The following is a 19,153-nucleotide window of genomic DNA, read 5'->3' on the forward strand; positions in this document are numbered from 1 at the left end:
CAGAAAGGAATACACGAAATTTCACAGGAGAGAGAAAGAGGCTTGCTGGCTTGTCTGCAACTCTTATCGAAATTGACTTGGAGGATAAGAAAGCAATTGATATCTCTGGACGCCAGGAACCCAAGACATCAGTTCGCAAATATCTACTTGAGGGTATCTTGACAGCTCATCACAACGGTCTAGACCTCCGAAAGCATCAGGGCGGCAAACAAACGGTCATCGCCGGAGCTGATATGGAATGTGACAGGCCATGCGATCGCGAGGAAGCACTATCGAATGTGGCACTGCCAAAGGCTCCCGAAGTTGCCAAACATGTTCGTGGCACCCGACGAACTGTGTCCAATTGCCGGGGGCGCAGGGGTGGCAGATAAGTCCAGCCATTGAGTCTCAAAGAGAGCAGAATCGATCTTCGGCTCCGAGATGCTGCAAGGCGATTCTACAGGTAATTCGGGTATATTATCCATCTTTGGGATTGAGCCCTCGGGAGACTGACAAAAGTTAGATAATCATGCCGAGAGTACGAGGTTTTAGCTGCAGATAGTAGTCTCAGACGCTATCTTTAGGGTCCGACTTTGGGCCCCTGCGGCTCCATAGTGACGTGACTACGTGCAAACTAGTCGGGTAATGAAGCTCAAGATATTTACTTTTGACTAGCTTGGTCTTTCGACAGGGGCCTCGGGCACCCCGAATAGGTATTGCAGCCAGATAAGCACTACTTGAAGCCTCGCTCTCAATGGCGAGTAACTGCATAATGGGCCGACGGGGTTCCTTGTTGGCGCTGCGCACGGACAGCGTCCGGCTAATTGTAGGCGAACTACAGGTTAGCGCCCTCGGTTCAGCGGTTTTGGCGAATCGTTCCTGATTTTCTTCCCCGCTCCCAATCTACGCGAGAATGGCCAGACTGGGGGTTCCTGGTGATTGGACCTCAGCCACGCCTGTCCCCTGTCAAATTAGGATGTCCAGTTAATAACCCTAATTCGGGTGCATAAATGTGCAGCACAAACAACACCGGGGAAAATAATAATGCGTGAGGTGGTGATTTTCTTATTCAAAAATGCCATTTCATTAAGTATTTAGAGAATTTCTAACTTCAAACTAGAGCGTTCTTACGCTATTCGTCTTGGATCGAACACCTGTCACAATATATCACAATAAATGAGATTGACTATTAACACTTCCCCTGCTGCCACATCTTGACCGACTTCACAATCATGTCACGACTGTCGCCCTCTCCCCAACTCGGCAGCCAGGTACTGTTTGCAAGGTAAAAGTCTCGCGAGGGAGTTTTGCTGCCATCGGTCCACGGTTTGTTGCCAAGATCGTCCCTGTTACGTAAGCCATTGGTTGAGTTTCTGACACATGCAGGGTCCCAGGGTCCACATTCAGGGTCCAGGGAGAAAATAAAACGGACACTTACGGGAAGTACCCATTGGTGGCACCAACAGCGACACTGAGAATCAGGTAAAATGGCTGGTCAAACGGCGTGTTGTCTCGGCCAGTCTGACTCCAAGGATTAGTCGGTGCAGAGCCGTTGACGGTATCACTAGAGAATCCGCCATAGGTCCACAGGCTGCCAGCCTTCTTAAAATTGAAGAAGAGAACTTGCTGTGGAGGAGACTCGATTCAGTGGTATGTCCAGCGGTAAAAAGGTGGCCATACGTACTCGAAGACGGCCATCGAGCCAAGTGAACAGATAGTCCTCCGACCACTCCAGTCCAAAGGTGTGGTATCCCTCAGAGTACTTATCACGCTTGGCACCCCATTCTCCGGAGCTTAAAGTATAAGCATCGTTGTCATAGGTTGTGCCCCAATGCATGGATGAAGACACAATATTGTCGCCAAGGTTATAAGTCTCGGCATCGTTGCCTCTACTCTCGGCGATGTCGATTTCACCGCTCGCGGGCCAAGCACCGTAAATATCATTCTGGGGCATCATCCTAGGATGGTCAGTATGAGGAATTCTTCTTCGTCAATTTTAGGGGAGCTGACCAAATGGCCGGCCACAGCCAGTCACCCTTGGGCAACTTGGCAACGACCTCAACGCGACCATATTTGATTGTCTTCTTGCCGGATGTGGTGAGACGGGCTGATCGGACAGGATTGATGATATCACCCAGGGTCGCATTGCTGTGAATAACACACTTTGAGTTGGAGGTCAAGCCAGAGATCCGTTGATCCTTGGAGGTGCAAGTGCCTGCAGCAGTCAAGTTCACAGTGTAACTATTCAGCAACTGGCTCTCCGTGATATCGGTGCTCTGGGTGGTGAGTGTTGGGGCAATGTGGAGACCGAGGGAATCCACGTAGGAGTTCTTGGGGTCATCGGTGGTCCAATCGAAAGAGCCAGTTCTGGCGAGACCAGTCAGCTTGCATCAGTATCAGCGATGTGAGCAAGCGCTTACCCATAACCACTCAGTTGAACCTCGTGACTCCAAATACTCTTATCAAGGGTCGAAAAGTCTTCATCCAAGACTAGGCAATAGTCATGTTTCGGTACCTTTGCGACGGCATCGTAGCAAATGTAGGCAGAGGCAGCTATGGGATGTTAGACGGGGGCGAGATACGTTTTTGTATGAGGTATGTTGCTAACCAATAGCGATAAAAACACAAGTGTAGAATATAATACTGTCCCAGTTGGGTGTCCTCTTGCCTCCCTCAAGCCAGGGCTTCTCAAACCTAGGAAAGCAAAGTAAGCCACAGAAAAAGGGCGTCAAACACGTGGAAAGGCAACTTACTCTCCAATCAATCTGGAACTTTGGAAGCGACGACGTGGCCGGGGAGCGACCGGCACTTGTGGGAAGGGTCAGTGAAGGAAACAAGTCACATGGCAAAGAGAGCATACCCTGAGCACTTGAAACGGCAGAGGAAGTAGGCCTCCGCGACCGAATCGAGGGAATTGGAGTAGCAAACGGAGGGGTTGCAAAGGGGTTCTGGTAGTTCTGGGCAGAACCAGTGTGTCCGGAAGCCTCCATGAGAAAATAATGGATTGAGTGCGAGAGTGGTTGCAATTAGGGGGAACACAGCATTACAGATGGACAACGATGGAAAGCCGAATCGCGTACTATTTGTTCTCTTAAACCTGACATATTATCTTTTGCGCTACAGAATCTCGCCTCCTCCAGCATGAAGTCCATCGAAGATCCAGATCCGGACAGGAACGATAACTGCGCAATGCTTGTCATATGGTCAGGATATGGAGCAAGTGGGGAGAAACTGCCGAGCGGTAACTGGACGGTGGCGCAGGACGTGTCGGGGCGGTGGGCGAACAGCGGTGGCCTGCAGTTCAGATCAAAGCGAACTAGTGAGGGCCTGTTCTCTCGCTTGTCAAGTCCGAGCGCAGGGCATTTATGCATCGGGGACGGTTGGCTCCTTCCGCTCGGGCCCACCGTTACCAATCAAAATCCTCAACCCTAAATCCCCGCGCATCGATTCCCTCTTATCGTATAGTTCACACCGTTAGGTGGAAGTGACACCTGAGCGCCAGCCTTCCTCTTGTCAAGTCCAGTTGAGGTGAGGTCCGATGTTATTTTGGAAATTTCAGCCGGCAGTTCACTACCGAAGAACATGTTCTTGCGAGTGAATGAAGAGAAATCTAGCCACGCGAACGCCGATCGAGATGGAAGAACGAAATCTTGAACACATGGCCTTCCTGTTTTGCCACTGTACTACTGGCATCTGACGGTTGGCTCGGGTTGTCTGGCTCGCATTTCCACCGACTGAAGAATGACGCTCCCAGGGCTGTTTCCTCCCCGGCTATCCCGATTCTCGCCTGGCAAGTCCCGACCTAACCCCCCCAGAATTCAAAGCCAATTTGGAGGCTGAAGCTGCCATCTTCGGGTAAGTATAGACGACGTGGAAACGTGGGAACCCCTGATCATTGACTCGGGGTTGCCGACGGTGAGATTCTATTCTTTGGGCTCGTATCTTTTCCCCTCTACTTGTCCTCAGCTCACAAAATTGTCCACAATAGGAACACTATTTCCGCCGTGGCTTTGATGGGTTTCAAAGTTCTCGCCAATGCCGCCCGATTATAATTCTTTTCGCTCTTTGTTCCGCCGTATCGCTGCGGTGGATGAGCTGAGCGAAACCATCAGCCCACCAAATCAACCAAGCCAATGCGATCCATCTCAATAGTGGGGTCTGCTTCACCTGAAGGGTCTCGGAAATGCCCTGCCGCATACCTTCCACATTTTGACGCCCTGAACAAGGTTCCCATCCAGTTCAGTCTTTGTGGGTTTCGTCACACAGCCCGTCTTTCACGAGAACTCTGCAAAGCCGCGAGAAACGCTGGCTGTCTGATGACATATAAAAGGAAGGGCGAAATGCGGTCTCCTTGAAATGTTCCTCAGTTCCGGGGTTGCTTCTGCTTGACTATCTTCGTTTTCCACTTTGCACATATCTGTAAGCTTTACTTGCCGACATGGCCGCTTTGAGCTTCCTTCTATCCACCCTTGCAGTGGTGTCTGCAACCCCCACTGGTCTTGGTGTATGTTCTTGACCCACCTCCCGAGATAGCAAACATTCTTACTGATTGTACTTCAGTCCTCGTTGGTTCCTAGGGCTTTGGCATCCGCGGACGGCGTGTGCGGTGCATACAACGGCACTGCATCATGCACGAACAGTGGCTTCGGAACGTGCTGCAGTCAATTCGGCTACTGTGGCAGCGATACTGCGCACTGCGGAACGGGCTGTCAGGCCGATTACGGGACCTGCGGTGTTTCCACGACTCTCGCCTGGGGACACTTGGGTTGCTATACCGATAGCACCACCGCTCGTGCGCTGAATACCTCCATCTTGGTCAATGGTAATACCATTGAGGCTTGCCAGTCTACCTGCTCTAGCGCCGGCTTCTCTTATGCCGGCATGGAATACGGAACTCAATGCTTCTGCGGTAATGCAATCATGAACAATGCCCAGTCCGGCTCGGCTGGTTGCACCATTCCCTGTCCTGCCAACAGCGCTGAGAACTGCGGTGGCTCTAATGCGATCAACATGTTTGTTACGCTCCCTATGTGGCAGAGCAAGGGCTGCTACTCTGATACGACTCTAACCCGCACCCTGGCTGCCTCTTTCAACGTTGCCGGTCTCACGAACGAGAAGTGCCAGGCCACCTGCAAAGCCAATGGCTACGTTTATTCTGGTACTGAGTATGGAAGTCAGTGCTTCTGCGGTAACACCATTGATAATGGCGGTGCTCCAGCCTCTGGCTGTGGCACTGCCTGTGCCGGTGACTCTACCGAGATATGTGGTGGCTCCAATGCTCTTAGCCTCTTCTACCTTTACCAGTAGACTGGCTCGTCGTCTTGGTATGCTACCACCGACTACCCAGGTCTTTGTCGTCCTTAGGTGAAACATGTGATATCGATGTTGAGAAGATGGGGGAGAAATGTGGCTGTGCAATTAATCTGTTTTCAGCTCGAATCGTAATATTTTAATACTCTGAATTGATTCTATTTATACCTTTTTGGTCTTTGCCCTCGACACGTTTAGCAGCTGCACCCGGCGGAGCTGTCTCTTATGTTCAGGCTACTGTATGACAAGGGGCCAATAGTCAGCTTTACGTGGCTATGCGTGGAAAGGGAAAGGAGGCATAATAGGCAGTGGAGGCGGCATATTGGATGAAAAAGTGCGTCTATTATGATGCTTGATCGCAGAAACTATTGTACAAAGACTTGAACGCCGATTTCTCCATCGACAAGAGAGCTTGAGGCTCATCGAACTCAACCACTCTACCCTGGTCCATAAACGCGATTTTATCATAATCCAGAATGGTGTCCAGTTTGTGTGCGATGGCAATGATAGTCTGGTCTTTGAAATGCTTGCGAATGACGCTCTGCATGAGTTTCTCGCTTTCCGAGTCCACACTATGGCCTGATTAGTGACTGCTTGATAAGATCGATCCTGTATAACCACTTACCTGCTTGTGGCCTCATCCATAATCACGATCTGGCTAGATTTGCAAATAGCCCGCGCGAGACAGAATAGCTGCTCTTGTCCATGGGAGAGTAACTCTTCTGACATCTCTATATCTAACCCTCCTTTAGATTCGATATGAGACCAAAGGTTAGTTTCTTGAAGGGCGTCAATGATCTTTTCGTCCGATACATCTTGTTGAGGATTGACATTCAGCCGGACACTGCCGTGGAGGAAGAAGGCCTGCTGGGGAATCGTGTTTAATGAAGATCGAATGTGTGACCTTGAAAGCAGTGCTATGTTGACACCATCAATGAGGATGCTGCCACTGGCAATTTCAAGAGTCCGCAGGATTGTCGAGATGAGAGATGATTTCCCGCTAGAAAGAAATTAGCCCAGAACCACATAGAGACTTTTTAAAGACAGCTCGACTAACCTTCCTGTTCGACCGCAGATTGCGATCTTCTCTCCTGGTGCAACCTTCAAATTGATTCTTTCTAAGACCGGCGACAAAGAGGTTCTGTACTACATTAGTTTCTCACATCCCGAGGAATGAAAATCTATGGAACTCACTCATAAGAAGCCGACATATTGATAAACTCCACCTCCCCGTGTAGTGGCCATGAGCTTGGGACAGACTGAACCTCAGTATCCAAGTCCTCGGTTTTGGCCTCGCGTACATATGAGCGGATACGAGCAACAGCCCCAATCGACGTCTCAAGGCCAGTCCACTCGGTAACCAGCGATTGTAGAGTAGAGCTAAAATTCACAATGTTGAACAAGGCAATGCCAAGAAGGCTGAGTGATGAGTTCCCTCTCAAAGACAGCGCAATCGCAATGACCATGACGGCGATAGCAGCGACGATCAAATCAAGAACCAGATTGAGCCAGCGCTGGATGCAGAGGAGAATATAGAACGGTCGTTGGGAATTATCCAGAGCAAGTCGGCTCAGATGACGATACTCGTCAGTCCATCCATAAGCACGAATGCTGGATAGGCCACTCAGAGTTTCCAGAAAATGAGAGAATAGCGGAGCTTTTGTCTCAATATCTAGCAGACGGACTTGACGAGATGTTCGAACATAGAATGTTGCCACATAGTAGACTGCGATGATGCAGATGGGTATTACTGCTGCCGTGGCGTACGATGAGCCGAAGAAAACCCAAAAAACCTTCCACGAGACAGCTTAGAGCCCCATCCATTGCCAATTCAAAAGCAGCTGGGAGCTCTTCGTCAATCAGTTCTAGATCCTGGGTGAACCTGTTGGTTGTAGTTCCAATGTCCGTAGATGTTAAGAAAGAGGTGGTGGCACTCATAGTTGTACCCAGAAGGATTTCGTGAAATTGGCGAGCCGTCCTGGGGATAACGAGCATGTCGAAGACGAAAATCGAACAAAAGACGGCGAAAAGAGTCAAAAATCCCACAGCAGTATAGCCGCCGAGCCAGTACGGAATATCAGCATTCGGATGCTTTTCATTGGCACGAGTCCACCATTGAAGCCAGATTTCTGAAAGCCGGTCAGCTTGGGGAGAGGGAGCTTGAAGTATCAGGACAACTTACGTGGAATTGTGGACCCGGCAATATGAAACACGGAGCATGCAACTGCTAGAAATAGCAATGGGTACCCCATGACCTGGAAGTAGTACAAGTAGACTGTCCAGTCACCTGTTCTTCGACTGAAGTTATTAGTGTCTTCGCCTTCTAGGTTTAACTCTTGTAGCTGCTCATCATCAAATACAACATCTGGTGCCCTATCCGTGTTGACTTGCTCTGGTTTGTCGTCGAACATGGCAGTATAATCCTTATTCGCCATGAGCTCTTTGGATGAGATTTGCTGGGCGATCTGGCCTTGCCCATTGAGCGAGATAACGAAGTCAGAGTAAGCAATGTGGTGTACTGTGATGCTGTTAGTGGGTTTGTCTTTCAGCAAGAACGAAGTAAGAACGAACCGGAGTTTGTAGCAAGAATAACGGTTTGGCCGAGCTCCTTTACAATGCCACGGGCCCCGAAAACAGCGTCTAGAACGAGCTTCTCCGTCTCACGATCTAGTCCTGTCAAGACATCATCCAGGATCAAAACAGGTTCCCTTGAATAGAGAGCTCGAGCAAGTGCCTGAAGAGGTCAATTTATGCTGGAAAACGAAAGCGCTAACTTTGTTGTATACCTACCACACGCATTTGTTGCCCGCCGCTAAGCCTCGAACCACGAACACCAACTTTGGTCTGATCTCCCGCTGGGAGTTGTTGCAGGTCGAATTCTAGTGCGCAAGCGTGAACGACACGATCGTACCAAGATTTGTTCCACAGAGACGACCCAACAATATTCTCCTGAACAGTTCCAAATTTGACCCATGGAGACTGGCTACAATATGCAGCAGTTTTGTATGATGTGAACACCTGACCGGAGCACTCTTGGACTTCACCGAGCAGAGCCTTGAGGAGAGTTGACTTTCCGCAGCCCACTGAGCCGATTATCATAGTCGTATTTCCTTGTTTGATATCGAAATCCAGGTCCTTGAGGATAGGCTCGTCGTCGACTGCCCATGCAGCAGATAAATGGGAAGAGTTACACACGATTTTCCCCCATTCTCATTCGTGTCAATAAGTATCGGGTCTTCTTTAGGCAGCTCCAAACGACGGTCCTCTCGCTCGGTTTCGTTCAGGTACTGCTGGATTCTTTGAAAGCAGTTGACAACCGTCATTAAATCTTCCGTTCCATAGACAATCGAGACAACCGGTGCATCGAGAAGAGAGAAGAGGGTCAATGCCGCAAATGCAGTTCCGTTAGTCAAGGTAGGTCCACCATTTGCCTTGGCAAGAATGATATAGAGCCCAAAGCCGACTACTGGAGCCAGCGCGTCAGAGATGTATGCTGCGAGCAGGTTAGCTGCACTCTTCAACCTGGGTGACTTTACCCACAGATCGTATTATTTATGACTCGAATGACTCGCATCCTCTGCGACGCTCCAATTTCATCTTTTCTCAGCTTCCGCAGACTGTTGGCAACTATGTTCGTTAAGCCTGTCATCTTGACATTTTTCATGACGCCGAGGACCTTAGAAGTCACGGAAACACGCTTTTCGACAAATTCTAGCCATACGCCTTGGGCATTAGCCCTGGCCATAGAGATAGGCAATCCGGCAACCAAACAAGCTGTAGCTCTTATGTCAGAGGGACAATGATAGCACCAAAACGGAAAGCGAAGACGTACCGATGACGAGCACTGTAGAAGCGACAGTAGCAATACCAAGAAGTCGCGCCAAGAAAATAAGAGCGAGCACAACCTCGACGAAATTGGAGTACGTTTCATGCATATCGAGAAGACCATCTCCGATGCGTTCCATGTCTGTGCTCATCAGAGTAACCGCCGATGCATCTGACGCAGCCGATGTGCCCATACGAAGCGTTTTATCAAATATCATGCTCACCAAGCTTCCTCTGACCATCACAATGACCCTGTATACCTTGGAACGGTAGACATTGTGTGTGACCTGACTTGATGGTGAGTGACGGATTGACGAACAGGTTAACGAAACATACTGCAATTCCCACGTAGACGATGCCATATGCCGCAACAAGGCCCCGAGCGTAATTTGATGAATTGACGTGTTCAGGCTCGGTCATGAAGTCCAGCACCCTTTGGACAAGGAACGGTTGTGCGAACGAGAAGCCAGTGAATGCCATACGTGGCAAGATGCCACCAAGGAATTCCCATTTATAATGTTTCATAAAGGTCCATAACAAAGCATTGCGACCGTATTTGTTGGCTATTGAATAGTTAGATGACTTGACACGTCACGGGCAAAGTAGCTAGATCTGACCTTTGTTCCATTTTTCAAGTAGAGTCTCAGGATTTGAGGCTCCTTTGATATCGTCATCGAGAATAGGGAGGTTGTCGACAGTTAAGGTGGTTTTCGAGCCCTTCCACAGCAGACCGCCCACCCACAAGTACAGACTGCGATTGAAGATTCCACTAGTGGCTTCAATAGCACTTCCAGAGAATGGCTTCTTCAACAGGGATCTCTTTTCTGCGGCCTCGAGGATGACAACGCCAGTTCTGGAAAGCAAGGAGACAGCAAATATGATAGTCACAGTCCGATTATTCGGCAAGAGGGAGAGAGTTCGAAGACGCGGCAGGTCAAGAATCAGAGCAAATCCATGGAAGAGGCACAGGGTAGTCGAGGGACGTAGCGAGCGAAAATGCTCCAAGTGTGACAAGTACAGACAAAAAAGCGACACCATTACCGAAGCGAAAGCTGTTGGCACAGTTGCTCTTGTCGTGGGGGTGGATTGTTGATACCAAGAAATCAGCAGTATAAACTGGAGAGTCATATGCAGAAATGAAACCATCTAAGTACAAATTTGTTAAACCATTACAACAGACTCTTGTCGAGGGAGAATGTGTGGACTTGTCAGACCTCTTTCGTGAAATAGAGCCATGAACGGTTGACTTTCTCCGACACATTTCGAAGGCTCCACAACCGTATCAGAACAATAGGCCAGGTAACTACAAGAGGCAGGAATGTGAGGACTGTCTCCTCGAACAAAAGAGTGAAATCAAAGCCATGGCGACACGAAGAGTCCACAATTGGGCCGAAGACGTCTTCGTCCGAAACAGCACACGGTAGGCTCAGACCCTTCATAATTGTGAATGTGAGAGCGCATCAGACGAGCCGATGCAATGCTTTTATTGCCCTCGACTCTACGAGTGGCTCTCGATAACCAGCGGCTGAAAAGAAGCGGGAACGGGGCCGCTGTGAAATGGCGAACGCTGGTTTGTTGATGCCTGCCCGACTGCGGGTCAGTAACTTAGAATTACGCGTTCTTATTGGAGAGGGGCTTGTCGATCCTGCCAAGGCGGGTTAGCCTTGACTCTTATTGACTCACAGAAAACAGCTCGGGTCATCTTCCATGTTAAGGCATTGTTATCAAATTTCAAGCAATCTTAATACGACCGTCGGAGGTAAAATGGGAGGTGACCCAAAATATAGTCATATTGACTCATAGTTGAGAATCTTGGAGCCTTGCACGGTGCAGCGGGCTCCAGTACAGGCCAGTTGGCGCCAGTGGTTACGAAAGCACGTGAGTGGGATTGTGTTTGGAAGGGAAGGCAACCACGTTCTATATAGCCAATGGATATCCTATACCGCCCACCGCCCTATAATCTAACGCTTATCGAAGATCACGTCAGCGCTTTAAGCACGTGCAAGATGTTCAGGTGCAAAATAGTGCTGTCCAGGGCATTTACGTGAATGGCCTGAATGGGCTGAAGGGTAGGGCGACAAGGGGAGTTTCCTAACAAAGCAAAAAGAAAAACAAAAACATACAACAGATAGGATTCGCATGTGGTCACCCACCATACTACTAACTAACCGGCGTGTGGCTTATATGCGGCCAGTAGTCGGGTGGGTGTCGCCCGGGTGAGAAATGGGTGAGCGCTGCTTTAGGGTCGCGCGACCAGGGGTGATAAGGGTGAGTGTGTAATAGACGGGGTGAGAACCTGGTGATAGCTGGGTGAGATCTGTCTCTGGATGTACAGCCACCACACAGACCCTCTCAGCTGAGCCCAGGTATAGCTTTATTGGTCCCCCTCAAGCTGGCTGAAACAGTAGTCTCTTGGCATGCAGGTCTTAAGCTTCAACCCAAATCAACGGAAAGGCAGACCTCAAAGTCGCCCTAGGCCAAGACGTAGAGCAATTGTATGCACCTAGGTAATCTTTAGCCATAGGAAACGTGGAGATTCCAAGTTGGGCATTATGCTATGGATATTTGGCAAGTGGTTACTATCGAAGCTTTTAAGCTTGAAATATTCATAGGTCGATCGATCTGCATTGAAAGGTGTAGAAGGAGTCATTACTCGAGAGCCTCGAAAAAAGATATTCTCCGGAAGCTCAACCAATCGTGAATCTGTGACTATTATTGAGGCGATTTCTATAGACGGTTTTACTATACCGCCGGTTATTATTCTTAGTGCTAGGCAGGTTCTACTTCGTTGGTTTGATCTTCTTCACGAAGACGAGCAAATTGTAGTCACCGATATAGGATATCCATATCAACGATTTTCTCGCTCTTCAATGGATTGAGCACTTCTATAAATCCACAAAAAATCGAATTGCAGGTGTATATCGGCTACTACTTTGCGATCGATTTGGATCACACCTCAACGTACGAATTCGTCAAATTTTGCGACGATCATCGCATTATTCTCTTCCTTTTACCACCGCATAGTAGTTATATTCTTCAACCGCTTGATGTTGGGGTGTTTAGTGTATATAAGCACTACTATAGCTAAGCGGTCGAAGATGCAACTATCATAGGGTAGACATCGCCAAAACCTAAAAATGGGCCCAGAGTCAGGCCCAAAGCCCAACCCACTATGGGCTTTGGGCTTTTTGTGGGCCCCCATGGGCCCCCATAAATAGCCCAACTTTGCATAAATCTGGTCTTGGCGCTCATAAATCTGCTGACTAATACAGTAAATGCATAAAAAGACTGTATATTTTGCTTTTTTACTAAAATTAGTAAATGTTTGTCTTGTTTATACACTAGTGGGCCCCCAATGGGCCCCCAACAATGGGCCGAGCAACGGGCCCAAAACCCGACCCATTTGTGGGTTGGGTCGGGTTGGGCTTTGGGCTTTGTGGGTTTTGGCGTTGTCTATCATAGGGTGCGATAAATTCAATAAAGACGAATTTTTGGCGGCAATTCAACAAATTCGTGCGAAACTTTCAAATTATCTACAATTAAGCTCGGATTCTAATTAATAGGCCTCTAGCCTATTAATCCCAACCTAATTTTAGATGATTTAGTATTGTATAGATATCAAGACCAGTACGAAGAACGAGAATCAACCCCATCCCTATCAATAGCGTCAATTACTATTAGCACGCCTAAAACAGCCGAACGGGTAAAACGCCTAGAAGAACGGATAAATCAGCTTGATTCTTCAATAGATTCTATACGTCTTTACGCTACTAAGCTAGCAAAAGCAGCTCGTACAATAGCATATCTATCAGAGCAATTAAGCAATGATTTAGAAGCCACCAATTACGCCAGCTCTATTCGCCACACTCGTCAGAAACTCGTCAGAATAAATCCAGACAATATTCCAAGATTACTAGTATTATATCTTCTGACCAAGTGACAAAAATAAAGAGAATTGAACAAAAGGGGATAGATCTACAGGCAATTGATCGCTTGCGCCCACGGTGGAAGAAGGTGATGCAGGAGCTAAAAAGGCACTATAGGGCTAAAGGGCGCAGATTTCGTTGAGTGTAAATTAGTATATATCTGAATCATTGGTCTATTTATCAATATATTAGATAAAATTTAGATATTAGTATATTGTTGGTGTAGATAATAGGACTATTAGTTGGAATATTGTAAAAAGTTGTGTTGAGGGGGTATGTTGTGTTGAGGTGGCGGACCCTCGTTATGCGAGGGTCCGTAATAAATTGTAATTTATGAAAGGGGCCGGTTAGTAGTGTTTCCTTGAACTGGTCAATGCGGGATGACGTTGTTTGCATGGAAGTGACAGGTTCGTGCACCATACATAAGCCCTAGCTAAGCAACTCGACAGATGCCAAGAAGCAATGGCATCTCCACACGATGTGGGCTGGCACGACGTCATTTTCAATCTTTATGACTGAAATAAATTAATCATGTCCTTAATGACCGGGACTTTTGTTCTTCGCTTTCATCTGAACCCCCACAGCCGGCTCTGGAACAAATCAATTCAAAGACTATGTGTCTCTTATATTCTCCTACTTAGTACCAAGTATATTGGACGCTTTGCCTCCTGTGGATCCCTGTTTTACGAACGATATCACTTCCCCCGCCTCCATCGAAACGCAATGTCGTACTACAATGACCGCCGCTATGGCGAAGCCCGTGGTCGCAACCGTGGATATGCTGCAGGTTATTATGATGAACACCCCGATAGTCGGCGATACGATGAACAACGCGGCTATGGCTCACGACAAGCACGCCGTCCACGACACGAATTTCAACGTCGGTCATCGTCAATTGGTGGGGACCCTTCCTATTACCTAGAAAATCGTTCCCGACGGAACTCATCTCGGCCAAACAAAGGTTCTTATCCTTCGCTCAAGATTCATGGAATACTCTGCTGACTGGAAGACCCGTAGATTCTGAATGGCTCAGCGGTTCTTCATCTAGGCCCAGCCGCGCATCCCGCGATCAAAGTCGTCGCCAATCCACGGATCATGCCTCGAGAGCCAATGATTACCATGACCGGCATCGTAGCTATGATCAAGGCTCCAGTGATAGTGATAGTGATCGTGATGAAGGCCACAGTGGCTTCTTACGCGGCAAGGGCGGGCAGCTTTTAATGCATGCTGCTCTTCCCCTCATAGCCGCCGGTGCTGCAGAGGCCTTGCGGTCGCGCAAAGAACCTGGAGAATGGAAGGGAGACAAAGGGAAGAACGTTCTGTCGGCAGCCGTCACCAATGGATTGATTGATAAGGATCCAAGCAAGCCTCAGAAACACCACATCATGGATACTACACTTCGGGGCTTACATGAAGGTGCCCCTAGCCGTGAAGAGAGAGCCGAGCTTCAGCGTCGAGTTGGCGGAAGCCGTACATCGAGCAATCTTAAGAAAGCTGCTGCAGCAGGTGCGGTGGCCTTCGCGGGAAAGGAGCTCTATGACCGATATGTTCGCTCGCGATCTCCAGCACAAGACTACAACGATGACCGTTACAGATCGAAGAAACGCAGTCAGAGTGTCTCGGATGACTGGCACCGTGGAATGAAGTCTCTAGACCATGAAGAAAGCGATGATCAAAGAAGCGCTGGACGCAAAGGCAGGGATGGTCAATCCAACCACGAAGCAAGGTATTCTAGTCGCGACCGCGACTCCAGGAATTGGGATTATAGCTCTGATGGGTATTGAACTCGGATATGGAAAACAACTATCATGAAGATGATTACGGGCGACAACAAGGCTCTCGAGATCTGGCCCGACCACGTTCCTTGAACAGGTACCCTGATAATCACCCATGTGGCGACTGGTAAAGCTCTAAGCGCGATTTTGATTTTGGGATAGCTCAGATGAAAAGGGAGAGGAAAAGAAAATGAAGCGTGATATACTGTTAACCTCCGGGCTAGCCACTTGGCAACCGTTCACGCCGCTCACAAAGTGATATGGTAGGCTGTGTTCCGTTAGTTATCTAGCAAATATGATAGGCTCTAGGTGCTATTTACGTTGTACCAGAGACTACAGTGACGAGACTTAATGCTCTTTTATCTTTGAGGGTAAAAATGACCCCTACTTAGAGTGTGGAGGCCCCTAGCACATTTAGTGGAATTGTCACCCCATTATCACCCTACTCTTACCTCTCTCTCACCCCCGTTCTCGAGATTTATTTCCCATATCACCCACACTCATCCTAAAAGAATTTGGATCGCCGTCTTAGAGTGACAGGGGTAGTGAGGGCTCATCGAGAATTGGCCGCGTTTAGCATATGGCTTAAGTACGGCTGAGCGGACGGGAAGCCCTGTTCTCCACACCCTATGATCGTATGTAGCAGGACTTTCAACAATTTATATCATATTATCCAGTTCGAATTGGGGCCTCGGATCAAATACTGTTGTTCCCTCAACCGATCTTTCCTCCCTCTCCCTTCCCCTCTCACATTCTTTCTAAAATAAGCTCATATGCTGTGTCTATGAAGGGGGAAAATGATAAGTGGTGAGAGGGACAGAATTGTTTCATGTGAGGCCCTAATTCTAAATGGATTCCTATTTTGTGGGAGAGTCCAATTATCAAAACCTAGGTACAGTTGGCAGAATCGAGGTAGAAATGGCGAAATCAGTGTACAAATAGCGATCTTTGAGATACTATGCTTATCTCGTACTCATTCATTTCAGTGCCAACTGTGAGGTGAGATCATTCCACGGTTGAGATACGTACTATGATTCTGGACGCAATGAACCTACTCCAAGCCCTACTATCCTGCAATGCTAGGGATGGGTTATTAAGCTGAGCATGTGATGTGGGATCTAGGCTAACTCAAATCCTAGCCCATCGCTTCCTTCGGAGACGATTTTTCACAAACGCGCGCTGAAATTCGGGCATGGTTGCAGCTATCTCATAAAGTGCAGTAACTAGTGACGTCATATGCAAGGTAAGTGAGCGAGTCCATGCCGACAACCTTGGTGATCTTCTAACCAAAGGACCTTTCACAGCTGAATCTTACTCGTTTGCAAGTGCGCCTTGATCGCCGCCCATGAAAAGAAAAAGTAAGTCCAAATTGCGATATGGACTGCAAGACTTCTGACACAGCGTCTGACAACCATCCGCAGGACGGAAATAACACACCGAGATGTTACTTCGACCAAAGATCCGCAATTTTTAATTTTCCGAGAAGGGGCAGCTCGTCGCCATGAGCCCGCAACACTTCATATTATGGAAAATGTCCACACAGTCGCTCGAATTCTCCTACGGCCCAAATGGGATGGATAGCTACACCATGCATTCATACAACAATGATCATCCGCGGGGGTGACATTTGCGTCGGGATATCCGAAGACATATATCTCTTTACTACCCCAGGTTCGGTGTCATAATATCTCATCTCGTTCAATCTTCGAGTTGGGCTGCAACCCACATCAATGCCGAGTCTAAAGGGGCGGCATAGTGGACTCCCATTTGGTGACGGTTGAACCTTACCTTCTTGATCATTCCAACAACTTGACTCCATATTTCTGCAAAGCCTGACCCTCAATTGACCGCCGAGCGAAAAACGAGTACATATTATTATCCCGGCAAATTTATTTTCTCAAGATTCCAGGTGACACGGGATTCACAAAAGGATGAACTCCAGGCGTCAGTGAGCCTTGACGAGCGACTATGAAGGAGAAACCAAAAGTTTGGTTTCATGCGAAGATATTTCCCGGCAATTGGCTGGGTAAATGACAAATTGATCATATGCTGGGGTACCGAGCAGAACAGTCCATTCCTGTAAGACTTCTCCAGATAGCCTCGCGTCATCAAAACACCCCCCGCTCTTCGAGCTTTCTCCCCCACGGCCTCTGACAATCAAACCTTTGTCGCAGGCTGCAGGTCAGGAAAAATGATCCCAATCAGCCTAGTGGCCTGGCTTCAAGAAACCGACATGTCTTTGGGGATAAGCCTTCATGTTGATTCACCGCTTGATACGTCTCTGTAGCTGGAGGTCCCAGAGCTGAGCTGGGTATGCACAGGAGGTGGTGAGTCGGAGCAGAAGAACAGGACGGTAAAGAAGTCCGGTCCCCACTTCCCCAATTTGGCTTCCCCTTTTTCCTAGTACTATGAATGTAGTTTGAATACAGTCACTTTTGATCGCCAATTTGGAGTGTCAGTCTCGCATTGTTTTCAATTCGTTGGTGTCAGGGAAAATGATGTTAGGAGAACATTCAACCTTGAAAGTCCTCCATCAATTATACAACATCAGTGAGGTACTATTCTGGAAGTGGGACCCGAACCAGAAGTGTTTCGCAATTATCATCCGGGACAGTCCTGTAGATATATCGTTGTCGGGCCTAAAAGATTTTTAGATTACCATTGAATGTGTCATCCACCTGGGCATCCGGATATTCTTAGGTATCACGGATGAGTCATTATTACGTCAATGGATAGTAAAAAATAGAAATAATATCTATGAAAATCAGTTTAATTGTCCTTTCACTCGAATATCCCATTGGAAAATTCCAATCATGTCTATCAAGTTAAAGTCAGCATCCAGAGTCACGCCACAGAATAGCAACCCGGAGCGCTTCAGACTGGAAGTGATGAAAACCAGACGGAGCTCTCAGCTAGCCAAGATGATGACATACTTCAGAAATCTCGAAAGAAGTTCCTACTCCCACGAAGATCTTATGCATCTTGGTATAACAGTCGTTTGCCTCCCAGAAGCAGATATGCTGTTGACTAATGAAGGCCCATTTCGGCCTCATGATTCTTTTGGGCCGGTTTTCATCAAAGAAATTCAGTAAGTGGAGGCACGTGTGCTACATGCGCGCCCATAGTCATGAGCAGTTCCAGAATTATCTTAAAACAATGGGGTTTACTGGTATTGGCTGCATATTTCCCTGGCATCAAACTTAGTAAGTTGGAACCTCCGAGAGGATATTGAAACAAATCTATCACATACGTCATGTACTAAGATATCTTTATTAGTGCCTTGGACCCTTTTTTCGGTGTGACAGAAGGATTGCTCTCTCTTGGGGCGCTGACGGGGTGTACCACCATCATAGACGCATGGGAAACCCCGCCGGGAGAAATACAATGGCTTGATCCGGAGACACTTGAGACCCTAAAAGAACAACCGCCTCATGTTCAAATCATGTTATCACACAGGACTACCGTTCTGGCTGGTGAAAAATCTCCAATATGCGAGACCCAGAGCGATTATATATTACCAAGGGATACTTTAACGGCTATTGTGACTGCAATTCACAATCGTGTGTATCAGGCAGAATTTGAAAATGAGACAATATTCCCGGTAAGTGAGGAACAACTCCTGTCTCATTTTAATGAGATCCATATAGTGCTTATTTGCAGGTGTTATTATTCTCTCAATATTACCCTGACCGCATGCGTATCATTGAAGCAGTCTTCGACATCACTTGTGAGAAGCTTACCCTTAGAACCACTCCTACATATACGTTTGGCAATCCGGAAACAGCGCCATGGGACATCTTCATGCGTATGCATGCAAGTACACCTAGAGTATCCTCATCCTCTGGCCAGTACTCGAAGTAGGTTGTTTCTTCATTTTGCTTTACTGTGCTTTGTTGCTATTTGATTGTGCCAGGAAGCTCTTGTGGACTTTAATGATAATAAATCTTAATAATTGCTCAAACCAGCCTTGAGGGGTAATATACGGTCTCCAGATCTCGCAATCTGAGAAAGTCCTATGAAATTTTGACATAAAGAAATACCATGGACTTAAAAGGAAACCTTGGAAAGGGTTAGAGATCCAAATGAACCTATAGGTTACATGGACTTCTGGCATAAACTTCTTCCAGATTTCTATCTAGCCACATGCAAGCACTACCTATATATCAACCTTAAAATCTTTGGCCTACTTGTGAGGAAAAAGAACTTTACAAGGCAATGTAGCCTTTGAATATATAACTTGACTCGATGTTGAATTATACATTCCAACGTTCGTCACATGCCTTTCATCTGTTGGCCTCAGTCAAACGTCTGTTTATAATCTATCAACTCCTACCACAT

The 19,153-nt window shown here is 47.6% G+C and overlaps 5 protein-coding genes across 5 annotated transcripts; 3 read left to right on the forward strand and 2 right to left on the reverse strand.

Moving 5' to 3' along the window:
* Positions 1–1,168: 1,168 nt before the first annotated feature.
* Positions 1,169–2,969, reverse strand: N7484_007779 (uncharacterized protein; the record flags this gene model as incomplete). The annotated part of the gene is made up of 8 exons (XM_057118166.1): positions 1,169–1,325; positions 1,418–1,605; positions 1,664–1,937; positions 1,990–2,346; positions 2,400–2,532; positions 2,588–2,673; positions 2,733–2,787; positions 2,840–2,969. 8 exons carry the CDS (start codon positions 2,967–2,969, stop codon positions 1,169–1,171), a joined length of 1,380 nt encoding a protein of 459 aa, XP_056971201.1.
* Positions 2,970–4,417: 1,448 nt separating this feature from the next.
* On the forward strand, positions 4,418–5,286 carry N7484_007780 (WSC domain protein; the record flags this gene model as incomplete). Its single annotated transcript, XM_057118167.1, has 2 exons — positions 4,418–4,483; positions 4,540–5,286. 2 exons carry the CDS (start codon positions 4,418–4,420, stop codon positions 5,284–5,286), a joined length of 813 nt encoding a protein of 270 aa, XP_056971202.1.
* Positions 5,287–5,632: 346 nt separating this feature from the next.
* Positions 5,633–10,553, reverse strand: N7484_007781 (P-loop containing nucleoside triphosphate hydrolase protein; the record flags this gene model as incomplete). The annotated part of the gene is made up of 14 exons (XM_057118168.1): positions 5,633–5,861; positions 5,915–6,289; positions 6,347–6,430; positions 6,484–7,039; positions 7,083–7,418; positions 7,472–7,807; positions 7,861–8,023; positions 8,080–8,447; positions 8,483–8,782; positions 8,830–9,063; positions 9,122–9,401; positions 9,451–9,677; positions 9,732–10,260; positions 10,329–10,553. 14 exons carry the CDS (start codon positions 10,551–10,553, stop codon positions 5,633–5,635), a joined length of 4,242 nt encoding a protein of 1,413 aa, XP_056971203.1.
* Positions 10,554–13,763: 3,210 nt separating this feature from the next.
* On the forward strand, positions 13,764–14,824 carry N7484_007782 (uncharacterized protein; the record flags this gene model as incomplete). Its single annotated transcript, XM_057118169.1, has 2 exons — positions 13,764–14,001; positions 14,058–14,824. The coding sequence occupies 2 exons, from the start codon at positions 13,764–13,766 to the stop codon at positions 14,822–14,824; spliced, it is 1,005 nt and encodes a 334-aa protein (XP_056971204.1).
* A 2,804-nt stretch (positions 14,825–17,628) lies between these two features.
* On the forward strand, positions 17,629–18,676 carry N7484_007783 (uncharacterized protein; the record flags this gene model as incomplete). The annotated part of the gene is made up of 3 exons (XM_057118170.1): positions 17,629–17,903; positions 18,092–18,416; positions 18,476–18,676. 3 exons carry the CDS (start codon positions 17,629–17,631, stop codon positions 18,674–18,676), a joined length of 801 nt encoding a protein of 266 aa, XP_056971205.1.
* Between the last annotated feature and the right edge of the window lie 477 nt (positions 18,677–19,153).

This window comes from Penicillium longicatenatum (assembly GCF_028827895.1).
Source record: "Penicillium longicatenatum strain IBT 33135 chromosome Unknown contig_4_segment0_segment0, whole genome shotgun sequence".
In the NCBI taxonomy this organism is placed as follows: Eukaryota; Fungi; Ascomycota; class Eurotiomycetes; order Eurotiales; family Aspergillaceae; genus Penicillium; species Penicillium longicatenatum.